The sequence below is a fragment of the Cygnus olor genome (genome assembly GCF_009769625.2).
Source record: "Cygnus olor isolate bCygOlo1 chromosome W unlocalized genomic scaffold, bCygOlo1.pri.v2 SUPER_W3, whole genome shotgun sequence".
NCBI lineage: Eukaryota > Metazoa > Chordata > Aves > Anseriformes > Anatidae > Cygnus > Cygnus olor.
In genome coordinates this window covers 100,345-113,216 of record NW_024429074.1, presented here as the reverse complement: position 1 = coordinate 113,216, position 12,872 = coordinate 100,345, and the positions used below count along the sequence as shown (strand labels likewise).

The 12,872-nt window shown below is 48.2% G+C and overlaps 1 protein-coding gene across 4 annotated transcripts in view; it reads left to right on the top strand.

Moving 5' to 3' along the window:
• LOC121062928 (CBP80/20-dependent translation initiation factor-like) overlaps positions 1-12,872 on the top strand; it is a 162,429-nt gene that overhangs the window by 105,131 nt on the left and 44,426 nt on the right. For 2 of the 4 annotated variants that reach the window (XM_040543227.1, XM_040543225.1), the window contains exons 8-9: positions 3,374-3,824; positions 5,609-5,938. In XM_040543227.1, coding sequence (XP_040399161.1) covers positions 3,374-3,824; positions 5,609-5,938 — 781 coding nt within the window. Of the gene's footprint in view, positions 1-3,373; positions 3,825-5,608; positions 5,939-6,155; positions 7,050-12,872 lie in introns of those variants that run through there. The other 2 variants (XM_040543228.1, XM_040543226.1) reach the window with 2 other exon arrangements.

Below are 12,872 nucleotides of genomic sequence, written 5' to 3'. Positions count from 1 at the left end.
CATGTGAATTTTGCCTTTCAGCTATCCTGTATGGGAACAGAGCTGCTTTTGCTCTCCCTGTCTTGTTGTTAAAGCCCCAAACTGAATAATCTTTCACATTCCACATTGACTTAAGTGGGATGTGTCTTTTTTTTTCTGTTAAACTTTTTTTTTTCTTTCACAGCCCTTAAACAGAAACTGTTGGGTTTATAGTATCATTATCTTGAGAAAAAAATGTCCCTTCACACGTTTCTTGCAGGAATTTATGGCAGTGGGAAGAAGCTAGGTTGGCTTCCAGGTCCTTTCCAGACATTATGGTTTACCCCTTCTTATATTAAAACTGCATCTGCGTGCAGCTTTTATCATTTCTGTGCAATATCTGCAATCTAAATACAGTGACCGTCTATTTGGCTGATCACCCAAGACTGGAAGTGCACCCAAACAGTTAAACTCTGATATTGAAGATGAAAGAGCAAAACCACAGAAAGGTTTTGCTGAGTTGTATCAGCAAAACTTTTGCACGTTTAAACATGTGAGGGCTTAGAGCTAGATAAGGGGTGTAACTAACTTTTATTTTGACATTCCCCTTTTAATAAGCATTGCTCTTTATGCATTTCATAAAGCGGTTTATATGATTGCGTTACTGGGAGGAAACAAAGAAATGCCAGGAAAACTTTATATGGAGAATCTGTACTCATAAAATGGTTGTAGGCTCCAGCAAACAGGAAAGCTTCCCCCATCTCCTTTTTTTTTTTTTTTAATTCCCTGCCATTCAGCTTGCAAAAAAGCATGTTGAATATCTCAGAAAACGGGATTCAATGGTCTGAGACTAAACACAAATTCCTTCCACTGCTACCAAGAACAAGCCTATTGGGCCTGACTTGGCCAAACATGAGCCCTTGCTCTTTGTGGTGGAGAGCCAGTTGGCCTCGCAAAGTAGGTTTTAACTCCCATGGCTGCCAAGGAATACAGATTTGAGGGGCAGCGTGGTTTGGCAGGCCAGGCTGGGGACAGTTTAGCCACTGACCATTGCAATGTATTTGTGAATGGCTGCTTCCTGCGCCCCAGCCCACTTAGCTGAGCAGCGCAGATCTCTGCTGTGAAAATAAAACTAGTTGCTATGTGGGATGTTTAAAATTAATGGAGCTATTCACCCAAACAAAGGTGGGGGTTTGGGGTAAGGGATGAGACTGAGCCACAGAAAAGGGATTGTGACGGCTGCAAAACCAGCAAGGATGTGGCGCCGTATGGGCACTGCGGTGCTGGCGCATTTGCTCCTGCAGCCCTGTGCCTATGCCTGCTTGCCTCAGCAAGGACGAGGGGGAATGGGCTAAAGTTGCGCCAGGGGAGGTTTAGGTTGGATATTAGGAAGAACTTCTTTACTGAAAGGGTTGTTAGACATTGGAATGGGCTGCCCAGGGAAGTGGTTGAGTCACCAACCCTGGAGGTCTTTAAAAGACGTTTAGATGTAGAGCTTAGTGCTATGGTTTAGTGGAGGACTTGTTAGTGTTAGGTCAGAGGTTGGACTAGGTGATCTTGGAGGTCTCTTCCAACCTAGATGATTCTGTGATTCTGTGATTCTGTGCCTCTGCCTCGTGGGACCCTGGAGAGGCTGCCCTGTGCCTCCCCAGCACTGCTCCCAAGAGTCTTGTAAGGAGCGGAGCGTTTGAGCATCCCACATGCTCTCTGAGCAAATACCAAGCATTAAAAAGGCAGCAGGCACGCAGGGAGCTGCCACTGCACTTAGGGCTGGCCCTAGCGCCAAGGTCTTTAAACAAAGCCGGTCGCTGCTGCTTGGTGCCTCAGGGTTAACCCACTCCAAAGGAGCGCAGCACCAGGCGGCTGTCAGCAGCCCAAAGCCTTGCCCTTCAGGGTGACGAGAGACCTTTAAACTTCCTTCGCTCTTTTTCTGTGCACGTATGTGTGTGTTGCAAGCCCTGATAATCTTGTCTTCACAGCCTGTGTGGAAATCTGAAATGTCCACGTTCAGTGGGAGGGTACAAGACACTCTGGCCGCATCTGCTGGCAGGAATTTCCTCTCACTCCAGCTTCCTGGAGGAGGAAGCAAGAGGAAAGTTTCCTCGCCCTTGGGCTGTTTTTTCGCAGCTCAGTGCAGCGGTGTCTGCTTCTGAGGAGCCCTGTCACGCCAGGCGTATTTCTGGAGACGACATGAGCTTTTGGATGCAAAAGCAAAGAGGCTGCCAAAGCATTTCTTCCACTCAGCTGTTGGGTTTTAGGGGACCTGCAGTCTCAGCTACTGCTTGCAGTGAGGGGCGAGCGATGGCTTCTGAGCCATGCTAGTCCCTCCAGCAAACCACTCATGGGCAATTCCTCCTCTTTGTGCCTGTTGAATGTCCATGCTGCCCACTTTGAGCCACATTCTTACTGCCTCCTGTCCAGATCCACTGGTCCTGGCTCCCCGTGCTGCTGGAGCTGAGCGTGGTCCTCAGTTTCTTCATACACATCCCCTGCATAGCAATGATGAAGGACATGCATAAGGGAAATAGAAGACAGGGCAAAACCATTTGGTGTGGGCACCTCTTTTCCTTGGCAATTTACTTTTTAGCTTTTTTCTTTCTCTGTTAGAAGTTCTTGGTAGGCTGGAAACGGCACATTGCAAATGAGCACAGCGGTATGCCCAGCTGGTGCAGCGGAGGAGGCATGCAGGGGAGCGATGCTGCAGGCCAGGCATATCGGGAGGACTTCAGAAAAACATGACTTCTGACATTTTTTCCCTGCTTGACTTCCAGCTGCTGCTATGAAACTAACCAAATATTCCCTGGTTTAGTATGGAAGCAAGTCTTCATCTCACAGAGAACCTCAGGGCAGCTTTTCCTGGGAACCAAAGTCATGTTATCCAATTACTTATGAAAACTTTAAGCTGAAATATGCTAGTTGGTACTGGGTCGTGTTAGATACCATTAAATTGGCTCCTCTTTTGCGCTAGGGTGACCGGAGAGTCACCCCAAGGGCCAGCCTGTTTGGTGAGTCAGATGTGCTGGCCCAGTTGGTATAACACTGACCTGCCAAGCAAACATGACATAGTGTAGCACGGGATTTTTTAGGTGTCATGTGGCTTGAGTCTGGGGTTTGTTTCCTTCTCTCCATGAAGGATGCATTTGATGTAGGGGGTTTAGAAACGTTAGTTGCTATGAGACGGTGCTGCTGGAGTAATTTATATGAATGCAGAGGGCTGAGATCATTAGGTAGTCTGTTCTTATGTCATTTCCATGACACTGCAGACACTACATGAATGAAGCCATTTTGTGAGTAAATATGGTTACTGGTGCCTGCTCAGAAAAGACCTACCTCATCTTTGTTGCTCTTCTGCTACTAGTCCGTGCAAAAAAGGGCATACTCTTGGCATACATGACCTCTTTCTTTGACTTCCCAGGCGACAGCAGAGACTTCCCGGTGGGAACAAGTCTCAGCAGCACACAGATCATCAGCAAGGCGGCACCAAACACAACAGGGGAGAACACCACCACCAGAAACTCTACCAAGAAGGCCAGGCCCCTCACTCCTCAAGCAGGACGGGCCACCACGGCTACAGCCAGAACCGGAGATGGCACCACAACCAGAAGCACTCACCCAACGACAAAGAAACACACAGAAACACCAAAGAGACTGAGAATTTGAAAATCGAGGACACCTCTGTCTGCATGGTGCATAGTCCAGCGGAGACGCAGCGGGGCCCGGAGGCGGTGGAGAAGCAGTCTCAGCAGTACATCCAGGAGCCAGAGACCAAGCGGAAAGACAGTATTCACGAGCGCATTGGGGAGAGACCCAAGATCAATTTGCTCCAGTCTTCCAAAGACAGGCTGCGGAGGAGACTAAAAGAAAAGGTACTGCTCTTAGGGGAACTTGGACTTACCCTTTTTCCAAGAGTCTGGCTGCTGGCCATACAGGGTGGGCCATACATACTCCATACAGGATGGGCTGGGCTCAAGGGACCTCTCCATGTAATGCACCCAACTTATCTTAATCTTCCTAGTGTCAACACTTCTCTTGAAGTGTCTTCATGCTTCTTCAGGAGGTTTTTTACTGACACAGTGCTAAGGCTCTTAGCTTGCCTCCGCGGTTGAGGTTGCTACCAGCTTCAGTTTTCCAGGAGGGACTGGGAGCTCGTCCCTATCCCTGCAAACACCCTCGGGGAAGGCTGGGGCACATGCGAGCTGCAACGCGGGCACTCCCTCCCCGGCGGCTGATCCCAGCTGACTGCCTCCACTCTGCAGAGCTCATCTGCCTCGCAGAGAGGTCTAAAAAAGGCAATTCGTCTCTCCGCAATTACAGAGCGAAATACCAAGCTTTGACTTTTGAGTGCTGAGTATTTGTAGTCAGCTACTTAAAAGTTGATATCCGTTTATCTCGGTAATTAATTGAAATGGTCTTATCTTTCCCCCTTCCTTCCAGCAACCCAACAATAACAAAACTATTGCTTGCAAGTGATGGAGGAGAATCCAAACAATATTCAGCCTCAGATTTCTGAGGAATTCAGAGATCTCCATTTGCCCTCTGTGCAACCCAGACTCTTTCTCCTGAGATTCTCTTTTCAGACTGGAAAATGCATTCGTGGGGGTATCTCCAATGAGATTTTCAAAATGTGTAGCAAAAATAACCTGAACATATACAATTCCATGGGAGTGCACGTTGGAAATGTATACCTTTGAATGCATGTGCATTTACTATTTATGTATGTGCCATGAGGAGGAGGAAGAGATTTTGTTAGTTAGTTTTGTTATTTAAAGCAATGGAAGTATAGCAGAGACTTTCAGAGTATTCACTTCAGTGTCTGCCCTGCAACTTTATAATCTGGTAAGAAACACATCACATAAGCACCCACTCTGGGATGTGTGTAGTTAACCCTGCTGGTCTCCTGATAGCTCCTGCCGGCTGGTGTTGCAGTTGTCCAAACAATTGCTACAGGTTTGTATGGTATAATCTGTTTTAAGATTGAACCATGGGAGGTGAAGGGAGCAGACCAGAGCAAGCAGGATGCATGCCTTATGATGCAGAGGAAGGGACAAATGCTTAATTAAATGTTAAAAAGCAGCAGTAAGTTAGTTCTGTGGTAATGACATGAAGTAAAATGTGTAACAGTCAAGAGATGGAAAAGTTAAGAGTTTTTCTAATGCCTGGAACATGTGACATCTTTGATCCCAATTTAAATCATTAAATATACATTAAAATGTAGATATTTTTGTGGGATTGCGATGTGAGCATTTTGCAAACAAGAATGCACTTTCAAAATAGAGGCAAAAAAAATGACCATTACTACCATGTTCCAGATGGGAAGCTGAGCAGACATGGCCAGAAACCTGTCTGAGACTGTGAAGGCAGTCGGGGTGATCTGACCTTGGCATCCTGGCTCAGAACCCTCAAGCACATCTTCTCCCTGAGCTGAGGAGGAAGACTCTGGGATTGTGTACTGAGGGAAATGGGGAAACAGAAGATTTCTGGGTCAGGACTCATGCACTTGTGGCTTTCAATGCTGAGATGAGACCATTGTACCTCTAGAGGATGCTCTGGTTTTTCTAGGTCTGTTTATATGTCTCCCCAGTCCCCTTTCCCCCTTTGCTGTTTGTGGAAGGACAAGGGCTGATGCATCTGTTTTCTCCTTGTGTAACAGACGCCTTGTCTTTCCCTTTTCACGGACCAGGACGAAGTCACGGTTGAAACCACCAATCCTGAAAAGAACAAAATGGACAAATTAATTGAAATCCTTAACAGCGTGAGGAACAACAGCAGTGATGTTGACTCCAAGCTCACCACCTTCATGGAGGAGGCCCAGAACTCCACCAACTCTGAGGAGATGCTGGGGGAGATAGTTAAGACCATCTACCAGAAAGCGGTGACAGACCGCAGCTTTGCTTCCACAGCAGCCAAACTCTGTGACAAAATGGCCCTCTTTATGGTGGAAGGAACCAAATTCCGGAGTCTGCTCCTCAACATGTTGCAGGTAATTAGATGAAATTATTTGGTTAGGCGCTTGCAGCTTCACCCCGCCAGGTCTTACTATGCATTTGGGCAGGAGCTGAGCTTTTACCAAATTCCTTTTAAGCCCAGGTAACGAGAAGAGAAGTGTTTCTGCATTTCATTTGTGCCCACCTTTAATAGTTACTGTAGACATTGTTACACCGCAGGCATCATCCAGTTGATCTTCATTCCCATTTCAGGAGCTGTACGTGGAAATACAGTATGTCACGGCAGGGCCCATCTGTGAAAGGAGTGGGTTGCTTGTGGCAGCATCCTCGTGACATGAAGAGAAGTGAGCTTGGCACTTAAAGTGAAGGGTCATTGCTGCTCTTTTGGGCTCTCTTGCTGTTTTCCCCACACCTCTCAGCACCATGGGTATCACATTAAGTCATGGTCCCCGGGAAGGCTGTTGGCCACATCACCTGGCGGAAGGGCTTGCTCCTGGTTTCTCATTGCACCCTGGACATGAATGATTTGTGTATTTGCTAAATTATTTTGAGTGACTTGCTAAGTAGTATAGGCAGCACTGGTTGGTTGTTCTGCTCCAAAAACCATCAGCGACAGCAAAGTTGAGGTGGGAGCGTGCTTTCTGGAGAGGGTGTCACATAGACCTCCATCTTTCTGCCTCTCTGGAGACAGGGTGTGCAGAGATGAAAGCACAAATTTGCATCTTCACTTTAATTTGCATTTCTGTTTGGTCACTTGCTCACACACACAGCTCATCTGCAGCATGTGCATACAAATAGCTCTCGTTTTCTCTGTGACTGTTCTCCACACATGCTTGATATTCAGAATTGTGCCGTTTTTTTGGCACACCTGCCTGCCCTCCTTGCTGTGCCTGTGTGTACCTGGTGGGGGCCAAACACAGCTTTTGGGCAAGTGGCGTGTGGCAGCCACTCATGCTTCTGATCCTGCTGTGGAGGAGGTGTTGGAAGGAGATGTCTTTCTGCCCTCCAGATACCTTCTCATGTCCGATCAGTAGGCAAAGGGCTGCCAGTTGTATTTACAGGGATGGGCGGGAAGAAGCTGTCATCTTCTGCCACCTCCACCAATGTTGCTGTCTGTGGGCAGCAGCATCCAGAACAGTGGTGCTCACTGGGATTTATTTGGGATTGGGATTGGGATTTGGGATTGGGTTGGGATTTATTTATTTATTTCCAGAAATGGAAGCTTGGCCTAGAAATGCATATTTTAAGGAAAATGTTTCTGGCAAATGATTTTCATATGGAAATGAGAGGAAAGCTGATAGCCAGTTGTCTGGTAGGTTTGGTTGTCTACCAGATTCAGGGCTCTTAAGTTTGCTGTGCTAGTGATCAGTCTTTTACCTTGGGCAGGTCTTTCCATCTCCCTCTGCCTTGGTTTCCCTTGTTTGCAGTAATTCTGGGTCCTGCAACCAGGGTGCTCAGCTGTTTTTTTTCTGTTTCCATTGACACAAGCTGATGTGGCTTCATAAACAAGCCTCACAAAAGCCAGCTTGTATTTCTTCTCGAATCTCTTGATATTTTCATTTGAGCACCTGCTCTTGCTTTTGCGACTGTAGCTGCTGGAAGGACTGAGGATGGGGAGGGAAGGACAAAGGTGATGAGAGGAGTATTTGCAGTTTCACATGATGTCGTAGCAGGGAGATGCTACATGACTACAAAGAACAGGCGTGCAGGCTGCTAGGGCAGGAGTTTGGAGGAAACCAGGATGTAGCCAGAATGGTAGAGCAGGGTTTAGAAAGCCCACCTGGATCCGACTTGCACATAAGTCTGAGGAGATGTGACTCCAAGAAGGGTGAGAGTTTTCCCTCTGCTTTACAGTAGGCGAGGGATGATGTGGAGAGACTGAGCGCTCCAGGCAAGGCCACCTGTGCAACAACCCACAGTGGTGCAAGGTCTGAGCCCAGGTTCTCTCATCTCAGATCAGAGCCCAAATTACAGGAGTTTGCATCCTCTTGTGAAGACCAATGTCAAAGGCTCTCTCCAAAAGTCTGTGAAGGCCAAAACAAGATGTGTAAAACTAAGAGAGGGAAAAGGCGGATACCTACAAATGCTCTTCACTCGTAAGCAACTAGGAGGGATTTAATCTGCTGGAAGCGAAGCCTAGCGAGATGCAAAGGCGTGCAGGGAAGACTGTTCCCTGCAGGGAGGACTGTTTCCTGCAGGGCTGTCAGGGTGAGCAGAGCCAGTGCCCACCCCATGGAGCTGCTGGGAGCTGTGGTGCTGGATGAGCTGAGAAGGGGTGAAGACATTTCTGCGTGTCACCACTGGAGCAGCAACTCCTCAGGGCTCTCCTGGCCAGGGGCAGCTCATCAAAAGTACCAGCCTGCTGGTGAGGCTGGAGTTGTCCTTCCCACCAGCCCTTGTGTCTTTGTCCTGGGCCAACCAAGGCTTCAGTGCCCTGAACCCAGACTGAGGAGCAGATCCAGCTAATGGGGGTGTCATTTAGGGCATCCAAACATCCCAAATGTTGCTTACCAGGCATGTCCTGGTGTTTGGGGCACAGCAGTCGTGCCCACCATTTCTCCTGCTCCCTGCAAAGCAGTTTGAAAGTGGGGAGCAGGTGAGTCACTGGGCTGCTCCTCCCATTTTTATTGGCTTTAAATCAAGATGTTATCTCCTTTTAAGGGGAAGAAAGCTATTTTTAAGGAGGAAAACATGGTCTTGGTGGAAGACAAGAGTGCAGCCAAGGCACATGGTTCCTGGCACTGGCTCGTCCCCGACGGATGGCTGCTGTGTGCAGTGACCAGCACCCTCTGGGTGAATCCATCCCTGAATTCATTGCAGTTAGGTGAGAACAGCATTTCTCAAGCATCTTTGCAGCCAAGACCTTGAGAGGCAGCTGAGGATGGTCGTGGGCACGGAAGCAGGAGAGCGTGGGCATGCAGCACTGCCCTAGGATGCACAGAGGTGGGCAGGATGAGTCCTTTCTCACCTGATAGCCAGAGCATCTGTGGACAGGGAGCTCTGTGGCCACCAGACACTCAAGGAAACCATCCATCTCTTTTATTTCCTTTGGCCATGATGGAGGAGGGCTTCTTAAGTTCAGTTTTATGGCTAAGCACCACATAACTGCCCAATACACTTGTCATTTTTTAAATAGTAGTGCTTTTTAATGTTATTTTACTTTTCCTGGGATTAGAGGTTTTTAAGGCTCTACAGCTGATACACGGATTGCATGACTCAGGCAGTTCAACCACCGACAGAACTGTGCATAAGTCACATAATCGCCCTGCTGCAGAAATAATTTTGCCCTAAATATAGGTTTTAAAAAATAGGTTCCCAGGGAATATCCCGGTGTCTGCACCAGAGCTGAGCGAAATTGTGCGTGGCAGGAGAAGACAGCGAGTTCAGGTGTTGGCCTTCTGGTGACCCGTTTGTCACAGGGTTCCCTGGCAGGGTTACCAGGAATTTCTCCTTGCATCTTCAGGAACAAGTGGGATCGTTACTGTCTGTGTGTCTCAGTGCACTGCCATGCACAGCACAGGGAGGCTAGCCCTGTGCATTAAAACGTTGGCAAAAGCCTACAAGGAGAAATGTGCACATTTCTGTTACCACTAATCCCAACCAAGATCAGTTTTTTGTTGTTTTTTTTTGCAGTAGGCTGTGTGCAGATGTGGCAGAACCCTTGCTTTTGCCAGGGATGGCTGGGAGGAGGTACCCCCTTGGCAAGGTGTCGTAAGTCACAGAGCAGACCTGAGATCCGGTGTCACCTTGCTTTCATCATTTACTGCAACTGAAACAGCCGGGAGCTGCTCAGCAGGCTGTTACAGCAGCTGTGCCGGGGTGAACCTGTGTTGTTCTTTGGTTTTGAATGATGGTGACATTCAGCAACAAGGGAAACAGGCAAAGAAGAAACAAAATAAAATAATTAAAATCAGTATTTATTGTAAGCTAGGGTAACTCCACGTTGCTTTTCTTATTGCCCTGGACACAACAGATGGGTTTGGCTGAGCAATATAAAAAAGATAGAAAGAGCAGAGCTAAAGCAGGGTCCAGCAGCGATGGCCAGAAGCAGCAGGACGTTACCCAAAAGGAGAGGAGGATGGCAGCCCCGCTGGGCTGGGGAGGACCCTTCCAACTTGCCCTCTTGTCACAGCACCGCCACCCCTACCATCAGACCTAGTGAGCTGATTTATGGTGCAGCATCATGTGCAGTAATGAATGGATTCACATTCAGCTCTTCGTGGCTGGAGTGCAGGATAAATAATATATCTCATTTCTCCAGAGAGTCCCTAAGTGCTTCCCAGGAAGGTGTAACCAGCCTCACTGTGCATCTGCCTTGGAAAGCTGCAAAGAAATCAAATGCAAAGAGTGAGCAGGCTGTGTGGGTAACTGCTTTCATGTGCAACAGCACAGAGGAATGCAAAAGGGGTTGCTCCACTCAAAACTGCACATCTTTTAAAAATATCCTGGTGGGGCAAAAGGTCAGTACAAATGAAAAGCACGTTAGGTTAAATTAAATAATTTAACATTTCATTTCTGGGAGTGAAGCATTTTGACTTTCTCCAAACACAGTTTCTTTTTCCAACCAAAACAATCAGATGTATTCACACTGATTTATGAAATACTTTGATCAGCCCCAAAACAGCATTTTTTGTGGCACATTCCGGCTCGATAGCCCTGGCAGGAGATGGATGCGTGTACATAGCACAGAAGACTTGTCACAGCTATGAAACAGGGGGGTTGGCTGCATCAGGGAAAATCTAACATTGCCCAGCTCCAGTCCTGACCTCTCCACCATCAGGCAGATGTTTTCCAACAGCCATTTCCAGATAATTTCCTGTTAATTAAAAAACTCTAATAAAACGCTTGCTCTGGAGCTGGATTTGTGTCTCTGCAGCACCTTTCAGACTAATCCAATCCCTGGACCTAAGGAGCTTGGCTCGCTGGGCACCGGCGAGCTGGGGAATTACTCTACTGGGGTGTGATAAATCGGGATCACCATACCCCCCCCCGGTTGATCCCCCTGGCTGGGGCCGAGCCGCTCACCCCCCCCAGATGGCGCCGGCAGATGCTCCTGTTTTGAAGGGGCTGAGCGGACTTGTTTGTCCCTCTTTCTAGGAGCAAAACGCCTGCCAATTGCAGCAAATCAGCCCCAAACGCAGGGTGGAGCATCTCCCTTAGGCACTGCTGAACAAACTGTCTTTTTAACCTGGTTCCTCTTATATTTTCAGCTGTTGACAAATGCCCGCGTCGGAGGGGTGCTCGCACTGGTTGCTCCTGGGGGCTGCACATGTTCGCAGCTTATCTCATGGCACTGGTTTTGATCTCAAAACAGATGCCAGCGCTGTGGCGCAGGAATGCTGTCGTGTCATCCCTTCCTTGCAGACAGCTCTGCTAAAGAGCATCTCCCCGGGCAGTGTGTGCCCTCACAGAGCTCACAGCCGCGGCTGGGAATGGAGCAGCTCCATGTGCAAAAGACGCGCAGCTATCCTGGCCTGAAACGAGGGGACTGGGGTCAGGAAAACCCTGGTTTGAATTCTTCCATCTTTCCGTGTTTCAGTCCCGGATTTCAGCCTTGCTGTTGAAGCTGGATGCTGGGAACCTGGGATGCTGGAGGAAAGGCAGGGAGGGCAGCTGTGGGGCAGGCTGATCAGCCTTGGGGAGATGCTGCTGGCCCTAGGCTCGTTGCTGGGGTTTTGAATTTTTCCTCATTGAGTTTGTTTTTTGGGGTTCAGTCTGAGACACTTGATCTGACTACAGATACTCACCAGGAAACCATTAGCTGCAGCAGACTGGTGCAAAACAGCACCAGTTGCCTTTGTGCTTTCCTCTTGGGGGCAATTGTCCCCCTTTCCTCCTCCTTTCCACCCAAACCATAGCTACAAACTCTGTTTCTCCAGGTCCAAAAAAAAAACGTAGTTCCTTCACGCATGGGTCCCTTGATGTACGTACCGCTGTGGTACGAGGGGTGATTTTGGGCTGCATGAGCCCCCGGGATGGACACAGCTGAACTGGGGACCTTGGAGGGAGAGGGGCATGAAAAATGTCTTGGTGGATATGTGCATGGTTTCTTTGCCCCTCTACAAATCCCTCTGCATTTAATAAATCGCAAGGAGGCCTCCTGCAAGAGATTTTTGCTTGTCATACTTTCAGTCGCTGGCTTCTGCTGGCCACAGTGCTTTTTTCTGCAATGGGGAGGTGTTGAGCAACATGCCACAGACCCTTCGCATGTAACATAAGTTGGAGTATTCCTCTGTTCAAATCTCCGTGCTCTTTATAGCCAAGATGTGTCTGCATCTGAGCTATGCATAGCGAAGTATATTATTAGAGAGGACATCACTGGGGCTGTAATTGTACACTGCTCCCCTTAGCAACCGCGGCCAGCAACACATCAAACAGAAGGCTGATACCTTCTTAAAAAAAAAAAAGAAGAAAAAAAAAGAAGAAGAAACGAAAGGCACATCCCTGCACAGAGCCCAGCACAGCCCCTTGCAGGGCTCACACGTGCACCCAGCCAGAGGCGAAGCCTGGTGTGTCCTCATCTTTGGAGATGCCTTGGTGCCAGTGGCCAGGACTATTTCCATTGCATGCCCTACTGCATACCCTATTACATACCTAATTACATACCCAACTGCATACCTAATTAAATACCCAATTGCATACCTAATTACATACCCAGTTGCATACCTTATTGCATACCCAGTTACATACCCTGGTTTGGGCTGTGGGATGTGCATACCCAGTTACATACTCTATTGCATCCTCTTTTACATACCCTCTTGTATACCCACGCAGGGTTTCCTCCATGCTCATCAGCCTGGTGCTTGCTCAAATGCAGAAGTTTGTTCTGAGACATTCAAATTAGTCATATTAGTGCAATCTCCTGATGCCCGAAAAATGACATTTCCATGGTTTGATGCTGTGCTCTCTGGTTTTAAATACTTGACTCAGACCCTGTGGGTTTTGGCACCGGTCACACCTGTGTTTTGG